This window comes from Notolepis coatsorum, assembly GCF_963971535.1.
Source record: "Notolepis coatsorum genome assembly, chromosome: 9".
Classification (NCBI taxonomy): Eukaryota; Metazoa; Chordata; class Actinopteri; order Aulopiformes; family Paralepididae; genus Notolepis; species Notolepis coatsorum.
The window spans coordinates 102,751,729-102,770,469 of record NC_140173.1 but is presented as its reverse complement, the minus strand read 5'-3'; the positions used below and the strand labels follow the sequence as shown (position 1 = coordinate 102,770,469).

The 18,741-nt window shown below is 42.0% G+C and overlaps 1 protein-coding gene across 11 annotated transcripts in view; it reads left to right on the top strand.

Annotated features, from left to right (window-relative positions):
• vit (vitrin) overlaps window positions 1-18,741 on the top strand; it is a 157,014-nt gene that overhangs the window by 39,060 nt on the left and 99,213 nt on the right. For 9 of the 11 annotated variants that reach the window (XM_084321732.1, XM_084321740.1, XM_084321739.1 and 6 more), the window contains exons 4-10: window positions 7,290-7,446; window positions 13,184-13,317; window positions 14,646-14,723; window positions 15,178-15,357; window positions 16,304-16,351; window positions 17,061-17,096; window positions 17,202-17,252. In XM_084321732.1, coding sequence (XP_084177858.1) covers window positions 7,290-7,446; window positions 13,184-13,317; window positions 14,646-14,723; window positions 15,178-15,357; window positions 16,304-16,351; window positions 17,061-17,096; window positions 17,202-17,252 — 684 coding nt within the window. The remainder of the gene's footprint in view (window positions 1-7,289; window positions 7,447-13,183; window positions 13,318-14,645; window positions 14,724-15,177; window positions 15,358-16,303; window positions 16,352-17,060; window positions 17,097-17,201; window positions 17,253-18,741) is intronic. The other 2 variants (XM_084321731.1, XM_084321736.1) reach the window with 1 other exon arrangement.

Genomic DNA, 18,741 nt, shown 5'->3' with positions numbered 1-18,741 from the left:
CAAGGAGTAATAATATGTACATCACATACAGGTCCCAGACAGAAGGGATGTGGCTCAGTCTGAACACTGCATGCTGCTCCCCGCTTGGATTTGTTTATTAACCCGTTCGCTACCACACTACAGAAGGTTAACCCTTTCACTACCACACTACAGACGGTTAACCGTGTGGTTGTGAAAGGGTTAACCCATTGCCGTGTGGTAGTGAAAGGTTAACCTTCTGTAGTGTGGTTGTGAAATGGTTAACCCATTGTCGTGTTGTAGTGAAAGGGGTAACCTTCTGTATTGTCGCAGTGAAAGGCTTAACCCTTTGCTAGTGTGGTAGTGAAAGGGTTAAAGCTATTACGGTAGCCTAATTCTCATAAGACCACATTTCCCATAAACCCTGTTGCTTCCTGTTTTGTCATTTGTTCCCGCCACCCGGCATGGGATTTGTTTTGGTGACGAGAGGAGAGGGTGAACAGCCCCTTGCTAACCGTTAACCTGGAGTTATTTTGGTGAGGAGAGGAGAGGGTGAACAGCCCCTTGCTAACCGTGAACCTGGAGGTGTTTCTGTTTTGTGTGGAAAGGCTTCCTTTGTGCCGTAATGCCTTCAGCAGAACTCAGCAGAACTGTGGGTCCGGACACACAATATCAATACAAACATCAATACAATATCAATACAAACATCAATACAAACATCAATACAATATTAATACAAAAATCAATACAATATCAATTCAAAAATCTATATAATATCAATACAAAAATCTATACAATATCAATACAAAAATCAATACAATATCAATACCAAATCAATGGACTCGTTAAGGTCTTTCATTCTCTTCTGTCTCAACATGTTTCTGCAGTAATCTTGCCAAGGTATGAACATTGAATTTACATTGATATATTGATGTGAAAATCCTCCCAGTGATGTTTCGAGCTACATATCGTTAGCCTCATATGATAATTGCCTATGTAATTATTTTGCCAAATTGAGATTTCTGCCTAACTGTACTCTCCTCACACTGCTGCATTGCTTAGTGCCTATGTCCTCAGCCAATCAGAACGCTTGTTACGTTCAAAAATCCCCATCTGCCTAACTCACTCGTGTGACTTGTGCATTTTAACGTTACATACACAGACGGGAGCATGTCTATGTTCCCCGGGTCCTATGTGCCTATTGCTTATTAACAGCGGAGCAGTGCTACCGTTGCTTCCGCGTTTTCCCTGATTGGCTGCGACACGCCCCGCGGCAGGCGCGGCAACCGCAGAGCGGAGCGGCAGAGCTCGGAGCGGAGCGGCAGAGCTTGTGGCATTATGTAACCGCCCTAATCCGCCATGATTTTCATTCGAAGCTCAGCTCACCTGGCAGCGCAGCGGTCCTGCGGTCCGTTGTTGACAAGTTCAAATCCCATCAATTTTTTTTTAACATGTATTCTTTCGCCGGTTAAGGTTAGGCATGGTTAAGGTTAAGGTTAAGGTTAGGCATTGTTTCGGAGTTGGTTAAGGTTAGAACGGTTAAGTTTAGGCGCTGTTAAGGAGCTGGTTAAGGTTAGAGTTTGTCTTAGAGAATGGCAATATTCTTTCTATGGTTAAGGTTAAGGTTAGGCATGGTTAAGGTTAAGGTTAAGGTTAGGCATTGTTTCGGAGTTGGTTAAGGTTAGAACGGTTAAGTTTAGGCGCTGTTAAGGAGCTGGTTAAGGTTAGAGTTTGTCTTAGAGAATGGCAATATTCTTTCTATGGTTAAGGTTAAGGTTAGGCATGGTTAAGGTTAGGCATTGTTTCGGAGTTGGTTAAGGTTAGAACGGTTAAGTTTAGGCGCTGTTAAGGAGCTGGTTAAGGTTAGCGTTTGTCTTAGAGAATGGCAATAGACAGCCTATTTCCGCACTGCCGCTCTCCCGCGCTGCCGCGGTCACATGGTCAAATTGTCACATTCTTGCACTCCTCCGCTGTTAAAAAGCAACACGCGTCCTATGTTCCCCGGGTTCTATGTTCCCCGCTTTGATTGATTGATCGATTGAAAATTTTAGACCACCAGCCCCGATTCCAAACTCTAACCTTAACCAGTTCGAACGAGGGCCTAAGCTTAACCGTTCGAAACAAGGCGGACATTAATAATTAATAAAATAATAAAAATTTATAAGATTTTCAATCTATTAATCAATCAAAGCGGGGAACATAGAACCCGGGGAACATAGGACCCGGGGAACATAGGGATGATCCCACACAGACGGCGATCGCATGACTTAGGCAAGTAAAACAACTGCCTAGTCTGACATAATATGTATGTAAAAGGAAAAAATGCCTAAGTCACGACGATTTTGTTTAAAAGTCACCTTATTTTGTTACGCAATGGTTGTTGTGTTTTTGTATTTTTGCAAACTTGTTGATACACCCTGTGGAACTTATTTTCAAAATATAAATAAAAAACTTTGCCGGAAAATGAATTTTTTCTTCTTTTCCAAAAATCTTGAAAAATGACTTAGGCAATTATCGTATGAGGCTAACGATGTGCTCTTCTTCAGATGAAGGCGAGTACGATGCGACAGTGGCTCGGGGGGTAGAGCACTCGTCTGGTAATCCGGAGGTTCCCAGTTCAATTCCGTGTCGAAGTGTCCTTGAGCAAGACACTTAACCCCTAACTGCTCCCGATGAGCAGGTTGGCACCTTGCATGGTCGCCTCTGCCGTCGGTGTGTGAATGTGTGAGTGAAGTAAAATACTCGTCATTGACTGATTTGAAAATGAATCATATATGTAGGAGTTCCAGCTGAACAAGACAGAGTGCCATCAATCACTCCCTCTTCTGCATCCTGTTCAGGGTCACTGATGGTACAACAGGTAGGGCACACGACAGCCCTGCTCTTTACTGGATCAAAACTGTGAGGAGAGTTGCAACAACAATCACGAGAGGTTATTCATTATTGTAATGAATAAGGAAAGAGACCTTTTTATATGATGTCATGTAATTATTGTTTAGAGATACATGATTGGCTCCTAGGGGCCACTTTAAGTGTAATGTATGGGTTTTTGACTCCTTTTCGCCGGGGACAGCTACAGGAAGCCCTGTCTCAGCCCTGCTCTCCCTGTGGAGTTATCTAGCTACAGGAAGCCCTGTCTCAGCCCTGCTCTCCCTGTGGAGTTATCTAGCTACAGGAAGCCGTGTCTCAGCCCTGCTCTCCCTGTGGAGTTATCTAGCTACAGGAAGCCCTGTCTCAGCCCTGCTCTCCCTGTGGAGTTATCTAGCTACAGGAAGCCCTGTCTCAGCCCTGCTCTCCCTTTGGAGTTATCTAGCTACAGGAAGCCCTGTCTCAGCCCTGCTCTCCCTGTGGAGTTATCTAGCTACAGGAAGCCCTGTCTCAGCCCTGCTCTCCCTGTGGAGTTATCTAGCTACAGGAAGCCCTGTCTCAGTCCTGCTCTCCCTGTGGAGTTATCTAGCTACAGGAAGCCCTGTCTCAGCCCTGCTCTCCCTGTGGAGTTATCTAGCTACAGGAAGCCCTGTCTCAGCCCTGCTCTCCCTGTGGAGTTATCTAGCTACAGGAAGCCCTGTCTCAGCCCTGCTCTCCCTGTGGAGTTATCTAGCTACAGGAAGCCCTGTCTCAGCCCTGCTCTCCCTGTGGAGTTATCTAGCTACAGGAAGCCCTGTCTCAGCCCTGCTCTCCCTGTGGAGTTATCTAGCTACAGGAAGCCCTGTCTCAGCCCTGCTCTCCCTGTGGAGTTATCTAGCTACAGGAAGCCCTGTCTCAGCCCTGCTCTCCCTGTGGAGTTATCTAGCTACAGGAGGCCCTGTCTCAGTCCTGCTCTCCCTGTGGAGTTATCTAGCTACAGGAAGCCCTGTCTCAGCCCTGCTCTCCCTGTGGAGTTATCTAGCTACAGGAAGCCCTGTCTCAGCCCTGCTCTCCCTATGCAGCCATCTCGGTGCCAACTAGTGGTTCTCAACTGTTTTCATGTCAAGGACCCCCAAATTCATACACATTGGTACACGGTAGGGGTGTGGGGGGAAATCGATACGTAGTAGTATCGCGATACTTTGCGTGGCGATACTGTATCGATACAGGGACGCCAAGTATCGATATTTAAATATTCATAAAAAAAAAAAGGAAGTTGCATTGTTCATTTCAATACCTGTAATAGTACAGTAGTCCACACACACACACGTGCATTCAGCTAAATTGGAATATGACTGTAATACAAACAGTTCAGTTTGTCAGGTACATGCAACACAGATTACAGTGTTTACATCTGTCTGCTTGAGAAAATACCATGTTCTGCAATAAATATTATTGAAGTGAGATGAACAGACTGAACTTTATTTTATTAGATAAAACATGTTGACAAAGTTTTACTTTGCAGTTGAAAAAAGGTAATAAATAAAATTTGATAAAAAAAAGAATTATAATAATTTTCGCAACTCAGCGTATCGCGATATATTTAGTATCGCGATGCTATCATATCGTGACACAAGTATCGCGATAGTATCGTATCGTGAGGTCTCTGGCGATTCCCACCCCTAGTACACGGACCCCCATTTCATAAGACCCACGTCTCAGAAGACATTGGTCCTCATTCTCGAATGGACATACATAAAACTTACCAAGGATTTCCTTTGTAACTCTATGTACGTACTAATTCGGCATTCTCTAACGGCTTCGTATTGTAAATTCTTTGTATGATTTACGTACTTGAAAAGGCAGTCGTGAGTCGGACAGACCGGTGTGCACCCATGGTTTAAACAGCGTTCTCTGGGACAAGTCATTGGGGATTGCCGATACTACAGACATCCGTGGAATTAAATAATTATAATGATAATAAATACGACACTATTTGTATCATTAACAATCACATTCTACATAGTCACTCATGACTCAACAAACCATGTCCGAAAATCAATCAATCAATAAATAAGAACTAACCCCCGATCGCTTCGGATATGGCTATAGTGGAATAGACTATTAATATTCCATATACTGTCTTGTTCTTATGATATTTATTGTTGGTTTTATTTAGTTCTTACATTGCTTGCGCACATCTAAGAGCCAGTAGAAACGGCTTGATTGTATATTACTGTTGCACTTTACTGTTACATTAGCACTCTGGTTGGATGTTGTATTGTACTTGTGCTGTAATATGACAATACATTTGAATCTAATCTAATCTAATTTTGAGATCAGTCGCAATCGCTTCCACGCTACCTGTAGAATGGATCAGCACGGTGGATGGCAATGCCCGCTGTTGTTTTGCACATGCCTCATTCGCCTTATAAGGAGCTGGCAGGGCGTGTCTGTTTGCAAATGAAATGAACGAGAATGCGCATTTCAGTTTAAGAATGAATTACCTATTTCATTCATGGGAACCCAGTTGTGAAAACTTCGATGAGTTACGGAGACCGCTTCACGCGTTCAGGAATCCAGAGGAGGATTTCCGTAAATGTGTTGGTACAAAATGTTTACCAAGATATTTACCAAGGCACTTACGAACACGTTCAAGAATGAGGACCACTGTCTGTTAGATATAAGTCCACAAAGCTGTCTGTAGTGTAGCTGAGGGGATAACATGGTCACCATGAAGTCCTAACACGTATTTAATTCATGTTATATCGGTATCGGCTGGTGATTCAGATTTTTTCATATATCGGTATCGATATGGGTCTTATGAGTGTTAAAGAATCCCTTTTGGTTGCCAAGGGCTATAGCCCCCACCCCTCAATTGTCTCTTGTCTCCGTCTCTTCTTTAGTGTCTCCTAGCTGGCCAGAGGAGAGCATTCCTCTTCTTCAGTGTCTCCTTGCTGGCCAGAGGAGAGCACTCCTCTTCTTCAGTGTCTCCTAGCTGGCCAGAGGAGAGCACTCCTCTTCTTCAGTGTCTCCTTGCTGGCCAGAGGAGAGCACTCCTCTTCTTCAGTGTCTCCTAGCTGGCCAGAGGAGAGCACTCCTCTTCTTCAGTGTCTCCTCGCTGGCCAGAGGAGAGCACTCCTCTTCTTCAGTGTCTCCTTGCTGGCCAGAGGAGAGCACTCCTCTTCTTCAGTGTCTCCTCGCTGGCCAGAGGAGAGCACTCCTCTTCTTCAGTGTCTCCGAGTCCTAGCTGGCCAGAGGAGAGCACTCTTCTTCTTCTTCTTCTTCTTCTTCTTCAGTGACTCCACTCAGGCCAGAGGAAAGCACTCCTCTTCTTCAGTGTCTCCTCGCAGGCCAGAGGAAAGCACTCCTTTTCTTCAGTGTCTGATAGCTTGCCAGAGGAGAGCACTCCTCTTCTTCAGTGTCTCCTAGCTGGCCAGAGGAGAGCACTCCTCTTCTTCAGTGTCTGATAGCTTGCCAGAGGAGAGCACTCCTCTCAGCCAAAGCTCCTTTAACCCACATGTCATTTGTATTAATTATTTTTACTATTAAACCTATTTTGATCAGAAGATCTGTCTACGATATAATCGATGAGTCCGGTTTCCACCACATGAGCAAAACTGGGTGAACAACTGATGATTATTTCTCTGTCTCGCTGCTGTTTTTTTGGCCGCAGAGTTTGTTTGGGTAACGTTACCTGCATGTCACAATGATGCAGCATAGGATTGTGGGCTAACAATATTATGTACACAATTAGATTATCATAGAAACGGGTTGTTATTGACCATAACATAAATATAAACATCAGTTATCAATATTGGACAAAATTTTCATATTGGTGGATCCTTAGTATTTGAGTATTTCACATTATGTATTTGAATCTAACAGCTGTTGCAATAGCTAAAAATAGCAACATCTCCATTCATTTGAGCTGACCCGCGATCTGTTCACCAGTACATAACAGTGAAATAGGACCATCAGTGATTTAACAGCTGATCCTATGCTGAAAAAATCTCCATCTCTGCTTATTTTTTAAGAAAACTACAGAAAATCATCTTATCCAAAAAGCAGTAGATAGATAAATAGGTCTATATACATGTATGTATGCATTAATTGGTTATGTGGGTGTGTAGGTTTGTAGGCAGGTGTGTAGGTGGTTATGTATAATTATGTATGCAGTATATATGCATGTATGTACTGTGTGTATGTATGTTTGTATTTACACATGTCTTTTGAATGTATTACTGGTATTTTAAAAACAATGTATATTTTTGTATGTTTGATTTGACAAAATAGGGGAAGTTCTCTATAAGCCTCTAGGCTTCTAAACTTCTCCTACACAATATAGTTATTATGTATTTTTTTCCTTTTGTTTAAACTCTTTATGTGTTAATACATAAAAAGATAAAATATATAATTTAAATACAAATACAAAATACAAACAGCTGTTGACAACCTGCTTTCATCTACTTGCTGTCCCTCAGTTGTTCCAGCCATAGAGTGTGACATCAGGGCGGGGAAGATCAACCTCCCTGAGTTCATAGTGAAGTGCCCTGGCCACTGTAAGGAGACCAAGCAGCAGGTCTACGGGACAGGCGTGTTCGCCTCCATCTCCAGCATCTGCAATGCAGCCATCCACAGGTACTGTATAGTCGAGTGGTTCGGGTCGGTGGTTTAGTTTAGTTTAGTTTATTTAGGATCCCCATTAGTTGTTACCACAGTAAGGGGTCCTCTCAAAATAACAACACATTCAAACATAAAATCATTGTACAATCAGAATAAAACAATACATCCATGCACATTGTACAAGCAACAACACCAAAACAAAGAATAATAATGTCAGTAAAGATAGTAATTTGTCTGTCTACATGAATGAAGCTCCACAGAAGTGGAGAGGTGACAAAGGTCCCAACTCTGTAAAATCGCTGTTCTCAATTTATTTTTGAAAAGTGTCTTACTGGTAATATGTGTTAGATGTAATGGCAGTTTGTTCCAGTTTGACATAGCTCTATACTTTACAGTTTTCTTTAATTAATTCGTTTTGGGTAGTGGAAGCGTGAATCTTTCCAGCGTTGGTCTGGTCAAAGACAGCTCTCTCAATTCTTTCAACCAACATGGGTAAATGCTCCTTTAAGTACAGTGGAGCTTTGAACTGGAACAAACTTCCCTTGACCATTAAGAGCATCAGCAGTCGCTATCTTTTTAGGAAAAAGGTACAAATCTGGCTTTTAGAAAATGTTGCAGTAATAGCATATTGTATTTTATCTCGGGTAGCTATATTTATTTAATTTATGTATGCAAATCGTTTAGTTCTTAAGATGATTTCCACGTTGTACCTATGTCTGTTCTTTGTGATACTGTATGTCATGTTTGTGCCGGACCAACCAAGGACCACAATGGAAACAAGTCTCTGACTTTATTGTGTTTTATCCTTGACGAGTGTTGTTACAATCGTCTAATAAATTTCATTTAATAAAAAAAATAGCTCTTCTACCATCTTGATAACGGTAACTAACAAGACTAACAAGACCTGACCCCTAATCTCCTTGAATAGGGAGTCATCTCTATCTTAAGTTGTGCATAGCGTTGTTTTTCTTTCATCAATTTTTAAGTCACTGGTAAATTACAGACAACAGAGTGGTAAATTTGGACTTGCTGACAACAAAACAACCATTTACTGATCCCCCTTCAAGACAAATGTCCCGGGGGAAATTGTTCGAGGATCATCAGTGAATTACTGCAGCCGACTACAAAGAGAAAAGAAAACCAATGTTTACATTCACTACATTCCATATAAACAGAGAGGCGGTGCCTTCAGGATGTCTCTAGTCCCCTTTGCTTTCCACATATTGTCTTGTGGTTGTTTATTCAAATGGTATTTTTTCATAATTCTACACAATACCCCATAATGACAAAGTGAAAACACATTTTTAGAATCTTTTGTACACGTTTATTCAAATTGAAATATAAAAATAGGCTTAAATCCACATGGGATCTAAAGTGCAGACTCGTATGGTTCCCTTTTGAACCCTTTTTCACTCAGATATCCTGAGGTCAGAGATCAAGGAACCCTTTTGAAAATGCCCATTTCTTTCCCATAACACTCAGTTATAAAACATTTATAAGGTATTTGTAGATAATGAACTAATCATGAACAAACCATTTATATTCATTCGTAAATTATTATTAAATCATTTATAACTGTATTTGTATAACATTTACAAGTTAGTTCTACATTATTTATAACTCATTATCAACATTGTTTGTACTTGATTTGTTCATCATTAAACAATGTTGTTTAATGTGTAGTAACACATTTGTAGATGCTTTGAAAAATGGATATGAAAAAACGACTACTGTACCTCCATTTATTTGTTCATGTTCAACAAATGATTTTTTAAAACTATCTTAAAATATCTATAAATCATTTGCAGATGTTATTGTGTGCCCTAATCTAAAGTGAAGACTATTCATCATTAACAAATGTCTAATAGTTTGTTTATTTGTGGACTTTTATGAATACACACGAAGCAATTACCAGACTTGTCTTTTTTCATGTTTAACAAATTATTTGTTAAGACATTCATAAAACATCTATAAATCATTTGCAGATGCTATTGCGTGCCCTAATCTAAAGTGAAGACTATTCATCATTAACAAATGTCTAAGTTGGACTATATAGGACTATTAAGTGTTAGGTCAGAAATTATGGAATAGATTTACCAACAAAAAAGGAGTTTAGCCTGCTCATACCTTAAAAGCGTGGGGCAGCATGAATTGGCTCTGCTAATGTATAACGTGTATGTAGCTTCCATTCAAACTGACGGGAACAAACGTGAAGTCGCGTGAGACTCCCTCTACATACTCTCGAAATACCTGGCCAGGGTACTCCTGGGTCCTAGTGTCCCCCAGGTTACACTATATGTTATGTGTGCACATGTATTTTATATGTTAATAAAATTGCATTTATCTATAGTCCTAATTCTGTCACTGTTTGATGTCACAAAGAAGGGTGGATCTGAAAGCTGTCAACAACATTTGTAATGTGATGAAAAAGTCAACAAATAATTAACTGTATTAGACATTTGATAAAGATGAATAGTCTTCACTTTAGATTAGGGCACGCAATAGCATCTGCAAATGATTTATAGATCTTTTAAGAATGTTTTACATGTCATTTGTTGAAAATGAACAAATACATGGAGGTATAGTCGTTTTTCATATAAATTTTTCCAGCATCTACAAATGTGTTACTACACATTCAATAACATTATTTAATGATGAACAAATAGAGTACAAACAATGTTGATAATGAGTTATAAATAATGTATAACTAATTTGTAAATGTTATACAAATATAGTTATAAATTATTTAATAATCATTTACGAATGTATGTAAATGGTTTGTTCATTATCTACAAATACCTTATACATGTCTTATAACTGAGTGTTATTATAAAATGTTACCAAGTTTAGCATAACAGAGGAGCAGTTTACCCCCTTTTCCAGTGAGCTAGCTTGACCACTATCTTTGCTTTATCAAGTAAATTGAATCGGTCTATACAACAAAATAAGGGGAACAAAGTGAAGGGAGCTGAATATTTTCCGAAGGCACTATTGTGTTCATTGTGTCTAGGCCTGTCTTAAATACGTCGAAGCTTCGTTCGATGGGCATGGGATTCGAATATAAAAATAAAATTCGATTATAAAATATTAAAAAATTTAATATAATATTTTTTTTGTTTTGTTTGCAAAATCAACTCTGCCTTTGTTAACTACAACAAGCAATGCTGTTTGTTATTTAAGATGAGGTCGGACTCGGCACTGACAGATTTGTGTTCATTGTGCTGCTTTTATAAAGCCTCAAATGACGGCTTACAATATTTCATGAAAGCAAAGTGTTTCGTTTGTCTAAGATTTAAAAAGGTTTAAACTTTACAGCACTGACAACATTGAACAAAGTGCTGTACAAGTCCCACAACTTAAAAAAATAAAAAAATAAATTTTTATTTCGAAGCTTTGAATTAAAATCGAATATCGGCCCCGAAGCTTCGAATTCCAAAAAAAAATCGAAGGTCAGCCCTAATTGTGTCAGTGTACTCTGTCCACCAACCGCTAAAGATAGAACCATGAAACTAAAGGCGTTTTCAGCCCAAACAGGGACTCGTGAGAGGAACTACAGTTACAGGCCTCCAGGGCTTACATTCACGTCACCAAGTCAAACACTGAAGTGATGTAAGTCGATCTGCTCAGCTTCTCTCCCCGGAGAGCAGAGACAGATCACACTGGATTGATCAATTTACAATCTGCTTACAACTAAGCATTTCCTGGTTTATAACAAGATGAGAATGCTAAGATGGCCAATAGCAAACTTTAAATACTTAACCTGCAAATGTGACTGTTCTGACAGCACAATATTGATGTAACTAAGAGATTCACTGGTATTTCAACTACAATACTCTTATCGACCTGTCTGTTCTCCAGCTCCGTGCACAGCAGAGAAAGCGGTCTGATACCATGAGCTTGACATCTGGACCAGTCACCGTACACTTGTGTCACACGTGCTTCCTCTGTGCTTGGATAGTGCCTGCCCTGAGATGGTTCCTCTGTGCTGGGAGAGTCCCTGCCCTGAAATCGTTCCTCTGTGCTGGGAGAGTCCCTGCCCTGAGATGGTTCCTCTGTGCTCAGAGAGTCCCTGCCCTGAGATGGTTCCTCTGTGCTGGGAGAGTCCCTGCCCTGAGATGGTTCCTCTGTGCTGGGAGAGTCTCTGCCCTGTGATGGTTCCTCTGTGCTGGGAGAGTCTCTGCCCTGAGATGGTTCCTCTGTGCTGGGAGAGTCCCTGCCCTGAGATGGTTCCTCTGTGCTGGGAGAGTCCCTGCCCTGAGATGGTTCCTCTGTGCTGGGAGAGTCCCTGCCCTGAGATGGTTCCTCTGTGTTTGGATAGTGCCTGCCCTGAGATGGTTCCTCTGTGTTTGGATAGTGCCTGCCCTGAGATGGTTCCTCTGTGCTGGGAGAGTCCCTGCCCTGAGATGGTTCCTCTGTGCTGGGAGAGTCCCTGCCCTGAGATGGGAGATAAAGGAGCACCTTAAAATGGGTTCTGGAACTAGGATTGTCCTCAGTTCCTGCAGTGAGAACACAACAAAAAGGGGGAACTTCCGCTAACAGTTCCTGAATTATGAATAAAACCCTTCGGTCTAAAAATGCCTAAAAACCATCATCCTCAATGGAAGTGTGGAATAAAACAATAATTAATATCTGGCACATTCTGAACTGAGTTTGATCACCGGTCACAGTTACAGAGCATCAGACATTGGTGAATGTGCAGGAGACTGTTACTGCAACTTCTGTTTTCACAATATTGCGGCATGGTGGTGTAGTGGTTAACACTGTCGCCTCACAGTTAGAAGGTCCAGGGTTCGATTCCCGCTTGGGGACCAGGTTTCCACGTTGCCAGGTACCCAGGTGGGGTATCTCCCAGGCATTTCTGTGTGGAGTTTGCATGTTCTCCCCCTGCTCGCAAGGGTTTCCCCCCCGATAAGAGAAACCCAATGGAAAAACATGCACAACAGATCGCTAACGCTGTCACGTCCCTGACGAAGACGGACAGGAGCACTTGGATTGGTCCCCGGGCGCGGCCCCTCGCAGACGCCCCTATCTGCTCCCGACTGCCCTTGGGGGGAAGGACAACGGGATGGGTCAAGTGCAGAGACTCAATCGCATCGGCGACCCAACTAACTGCATGTGTGTGTGTTCCTGTGTGTGTGCCGCCCATTGCATGTGTGTGTCTGCCTGCATGCCGAATAAAGACTTCTCCAAAGTCCAGTTATTATTATTATTATTATTATATTAATGAAAAGTCATGTAAAGAGCTCCTTCTGTAAATGAAAAAGTTATGCAAAGAGCTCCTTTTGTAAATGAAAAAGTAATGTAAAGAGCTCTTTCTGTAAATGGAAAAGTAATGTAAAGAGCTCCTTTTGGCAGCTGCACCCTTCGCCCCCCCCACAGACACATACACACACAGACTGGGATTGGCTGTTACAGTTACAATACAGTATGTAATGCTGTCAACGCTTATCAATTTGAGAACATTCCTGATAAGGAGGAAAGGAACGTCTTTTATTTGCCAAGTACATTTACACACAGCAGGAATGTATTCTCTGCATGTAATTCATCCTATCTAGCCACAGTCCAGCGAAGTCCTTCAGTTGCCAGGTCTAATACATGCATGTATTTCATGGTGTGGGGAGAAATGCGCATGAACACGGGGAGAAACATGCAAACTGCACACAATCTGCACCACAACCTCCTTGCTGCGAGGCAGTGGTGCTAACCGCTGCCCCACGGTGCTGTGAGTGATCTGCGTGTTTTGTCTCCACAGTGGTGTCATCACCAACTCGGGCGGGAAGGTGATCGTGAGGAAGATGGCTGGTCAGAGCATCTACAAGGGCAGTAACTCGTACGGAGTGCGCTCTCTGTCCCTGCCCAAGTGGAGGGAGTCCTTCACTGTCGCAGGTACTTCAGTCAACGAGGACACAACGTTGACCTGGCAATATTAATACCTTAAAACGTCTTTAAAATATTGAGCTGTATTGTGTTTGTCATGTACAATTGTCTGTGTGGTTGTCCATGTGTCCCATCATAATGTCTATTGAAGTGGAAGTAATTTGTGTCACCAGATATATCCAACAACTGTCCAATATAGTGACATGAAATGAAAACCAATCGGAAACTGTGACCAAATATGTGACGGAGCCCAGCAGTTCGTGGCCCATGTCTCCCTCTGTAATTTTTCAGATGTGTACAGATTAGGAAAGTACAGAATGTAAGCTTTCAAATGAAAATATTTGAGGAATATATGCTTGCACGGTGGTGTAGTGGTTAACATAGCTTATATATAAACAATTTATGTTAGACACATGGTTAACCGTCTGTAGTGTGGTAGTGAAAGGTTAACCGTCTGTAGTGTGGTAGTGAAAGGTTAACCTTCTGTAGTGTGATAGTGAAAGGTTAACCTTCTGTAGTGTGGTAGTGAAATGGTTAACATTCTGTAGTGTAGTAGTGAAATGGTTAACCTTCTGTAGTGTGGTAGTGAAAGGGTTAACCTTCTGTAGTGTTGTAGTGAAAGGTTAACCTTCTGTAGTGTGATAGTGAAAGGTTAACCCTTTGTAAGATAAGATAAGATAAGATATTCCTTTATTGATCCCCTTGGGGAAATTCAGGCATCATAGCAGCATGGGGGGGGGGGGGGTACAGGTAGTAAAACAACACAGTATACAGGTAGTAAAAAACAACACAGGCAGTGTAAACAATTTGATCAATATGGTCAATATAATTTACTATCTGACTAGCTGAGGAATATTCACATTATTCACAGTGTCACATAAGGTGCAGTATGCATGAGGTAGTGTTATAATTTACTATCTACTGAGTATACATTATTCACAGTATCACGGTATCCACTGAAGTATACATTATTCACAGTATCACAGTATCCACATAGGGTGCAGTAAGCCTAAGGTAGTGTAGGTTGTCCTCCTTGGGTTCCTATAAGTCCCAGGTCAATGTCTGGTAGCAGTCGCTGTCGCTGCCCCCTGTTGTGGAGGCTGCTAGTCGCTGCCCACTGTTGTGGAGCCTGATGGCCGCTGGTATGAAGGACTGTCCGAGGCGGTTAGTAGTGTGGTAGTGAAAAGGTTAACCTTCTGTAGTGTGATAGTGAAAGGTCAACTTTCTGTAGTGTGGTAGTGAAAGTGTTAACCCTTTGTGGTGTGGTAGTGAAAGTGTTAACCCTTTGTGGTGTGGTAGTGGGGTTAACTCAAACTGCTGTCTCTATTGTATTCTAGTGGGGAAACCAAAGAAAGGAGTGATCTACCCGTCTACTCTGGACTACGCCCCTTCAAGACCAACCTATGTGAAGACAGGTGAGAATGGAGTTGTGTTAGCTGCACATCTTTGAGTGGAGTAACTCTACAGAAAAAGCCCCTCAGTCACAACCAAGCGAGTAGGACCAGTGAAACTAAAGGGACAAGGGCAGAACGCTCCACAGAGCTAAGAGAGATCCAGCTCAGAGGAGAAAGAGTGTACAAATCTAGCAGATAGGATCAGGGCGGTGACTTCTGCAGACTCATACATCCCTAGACACCTAGAACCTGACACAGGACGATGCTCTCACTACAATGAGAACATTAGTCAGCGCTGAACACTGGAAACCAGGGGCCGGATATAGGCTTCACACACCTGACCCTAACAGTCACAATGTTGGCATTATACTTGTTGTTGGCCAAACAAGGAGGAGTATAAGTCATTCCTCTAGGTTGGATGGTTGGCAGTTCTGTCTGTGTGGCGACAGGGTTACTGTAGTCTCTCTCCTTACAGGTCAGAAGGAGGCCAAGGCCTCGGCCACCACGGCCCCTCCCACCACAGAAGCCCCTGAACCCACCACCACGACCACACCGGAGCCCACCACCACCACCCCTGATCCCACAACCACCATCACCACCCCAGCCCCCACCACCGCCAAGGCCCGTGCTGCCGTGCACAAAGTCAGGGATGCAGGTAAGGTCTACCCAGGTGGACAGTGTATTAATGACATTTGATATTTTAGGCATTTTGGCAGATGCTTTTACTCAGAGTGACCGACAGTAAGTACACACGTACGTATGCACGCGCACACACACAGGTTTACATACATACTTACAAGAGAGATGGTTTTTTCCTCAAATGAATGGATACATGTATGTTATGTGGAGGACTATTTACTCTGATGCAGGGCCATAATTGATCCAGTGATATCAATCCAGAAATCAGATCCAAAACTAATTCCACCTAATAGGCAACTGTGGAATGGAATGGATCACTGGAAGTCATTCATTCATTTGAGTGACATCGAGTGATGAAGATGAGTGATTGACTCATTACAGTTAATTACAGTTAATTACAGTTACTTACAGCTGATTGCAGTTAATTACAGCTGATTACAATTGATCAGATGACATCAAATCTGTGCTTTCCTCTTGATTGACTGAATAACCCTGCTGTACATTTGATGAAATGATCCCTTGGCCTCATCGCTCACTGGATGAAAGCGTTGTCAGGTGGTGGTCAGGTGGATCCTTCTTCCTCTTCAGGAGAAGATATGAGGATAGCTACTGATGTGTGTTTTAATAAAATGTACGTGTACATACTTCCCTCTCTGTCTATGTTGCTCTCTCTGTCTCTCTGTCCGTCTCTGTTCCTCTCTGTCACTATATCTCTCCTCCTCTTTCTTTCTCTCTCTCTCCATCTCTCTCTCTAGTGTAATCTTTTCCCACGCCCGTCTTGGTGAAAAAAACAACGCCGGAACACAGTTTACACTTAAAACGTTCACAAACCTAACCCTTACCTTAACCTTAACCCTCAGTGGAGAGACCTCACATCTCACCCTAACCTAAAACTTTAGATTTTCACCAAGACGGATGTGGAAGAAACAAATTGGGACCCAATGTCTCTTTCTCTGATCTAGGCAGCAGTCATCCGTACTTTGCTTCTGTGGCGGCAGCTGCCAGTTCAAGTAAGTGCAGTGAGAACTAGAAGGCTGGTGGCATGCGGTGTGGTGGTGGTGGTGGTGTTGCACGTTGTGGTGGTGGTGCCTGTCCTGGTGGTGGTGTTGCACGTTGTGGTGGTGTTGCACGTTCTGGTGGTGTTGCACATTGTGGTGGTGTTGCACGTTGTGGTGGTGGTGTCCGTCGTGGTGGTGTCCATCGTGGTGGTGTTGTCTGTCGTGGTGGTGGTGTCTGTTGTGGTGGTGGTGTCTGTCGTGGTGTCTGTCGTGGTGGTGGTGGTGTCTCTCGTGATGGTGGTGTCTGTCGTGGTGGTGTCCGTGGTGGTGGTGGTGGTGGTGTCTCTCGTGATGGTGGTGTCTGTCGTGGGGGTGGTGTCCCTCGTGGTGGTGGTGTCCGTCGTGATGGTGGTGTCCTTCGTGATGGTGGTGTCCGTCGTGGTGGTGGTGTCTGTCCTTATAAGTGTACGACATAACTTGCATACTTAAATCAGTCTACCGGGACTTGTTTGAAGACAAAAACCTAAAATGTGGGTTTGTTCTAACCTACCATCGAGCCCTAACCAGTTGTTGTCTTATACTAAAAAAACTAAATCAACAATGTGATGAATTAGCCTTTTTTTCAGCTAACCTAAATGTAAACACATTAAAAACCAACAAGAGCCTAGTTTTTATTTTTTATTTTCCTTTTCTAAATTCCATATTGTGTTATTGAATGTAGGACAGTCACAGAGTGGAGGACGGGTTCCCAGCCAAGGTATGTCTCCTGTCCCTCATGTCCTTCTGAACCTCGTCCAAAAAAGTCCTCTCCATCAAATACAGTAACCTGATTCTAACTTCAACCATTAAAATGTCTCCAAAGTATTCAGAGGAAGTGCCTATCCGAATAGATTTCCAGCACGTGCCAACGCAGGTAATCCAAGCTTTGATCATCCTGGTCGTATCTCTCTCCTTTTCTTGTCTTGCTTTGGCCCTGAGCCCTCAACTGTCTGTCTCAAATCTCTCAAGTCACTCTCACTCTCACACTCACACTCACACTCACTCTCACTCTCACACTCACTCTCACTCTCACTCTCGCACTCTCACTCTCACACTCACTCTCACACTCACACAGCTGTTCCAACATGTTCCTACCCCCCCGCCCCCTCCTGGTATTCCTCTCTCCCTTACTATCATCTCTAAACTCTGCATGGCATCTCGGTGCTCTATGTACACAGCTGCCTGCGAGGCTCAGGGTCTCTGCTCTGTCTGTTCAGCTGTCATTAACCCTCTCAGATCCACCTCACCGTAGCTTTCCATGGTTGTCACACGTTCAAATGTTCCGTTTTCAATGTGAAGTCGTTATTGAGTTCAATTCACTTTCAATTTCATAAATGTCATCAATTGATTTTTTTTTTTTTTTTAAATCTTTATTTCGAACATGCAATGAATACAAACAAACAATAACAAAAGCAAAACACAACTCAATCTACATGTTCGAAAAGGAGTAGGAAGAAGTATACACTTACGGTATTTAATCCTACCCTTTTTCCACTACTCAAATGAGTGTACTATTTTAAAAACATAAAAAAAAAATGAAAGAAATAAAATATAAATGTAAACACCCGTGAATATCAAGTCCCTTCATCATCCCTGTACCTTGTGAACATCATTTCCTTATACATCAGTTTGAATTGTCTCATGTTTGGACATTTCTTTAGCACCACATTTAGACTGTTCCACAGTTTCACTCCACATATCGAGATGCAGTGTCTTCTCATGGTAGTGCGTACATTTAGCACTTTTAAATTGTGTTCTCCCCTCAGATTATAACCCCCCTCCCTATCAAAGAACAATTCTTGAATGTTTCTTGGAAGTGCATGGCTTTTTGCTTTATACATTAATTGTGCTGTTTTAAATTCCACAATATCATTTAACTTCAATGTCTTTGACTCCAAAAACAATTCAAAGTTAAAACCGAAATTGACATTTACTTGCTCATGACAGAACGTTCATTCTTATTTACCTGGCAATATTTGTACATTATTATATTATTATTTATAGGGCTGTCAGTTTATCGCGTTAATTAGATTAATTAATTACACAGCAAATTATCGCGTTATGAAAATTAACTCAAAATTAATCAAAGAAAATATATAATTGTATTTAAATATTTTTTTATCTCATTCATTCCATAAGAACGTAGAATACACATTTGCATGTTCTTGGTATCTGATTCTAGGGACATCTATGGATCTCAGGGAATGTATTCCCAGTGTCAAAAATACTGTGTCTGTTACTAGGCTTGAGTAAATTGTAATGAACCAAATGAGAATATCAAATACATTTTCTTTATCTTTGACTGTGAATAACACCATGCTAAAATTGACCAGACCTGAAAAATCTAAGCAAATGAATAAATG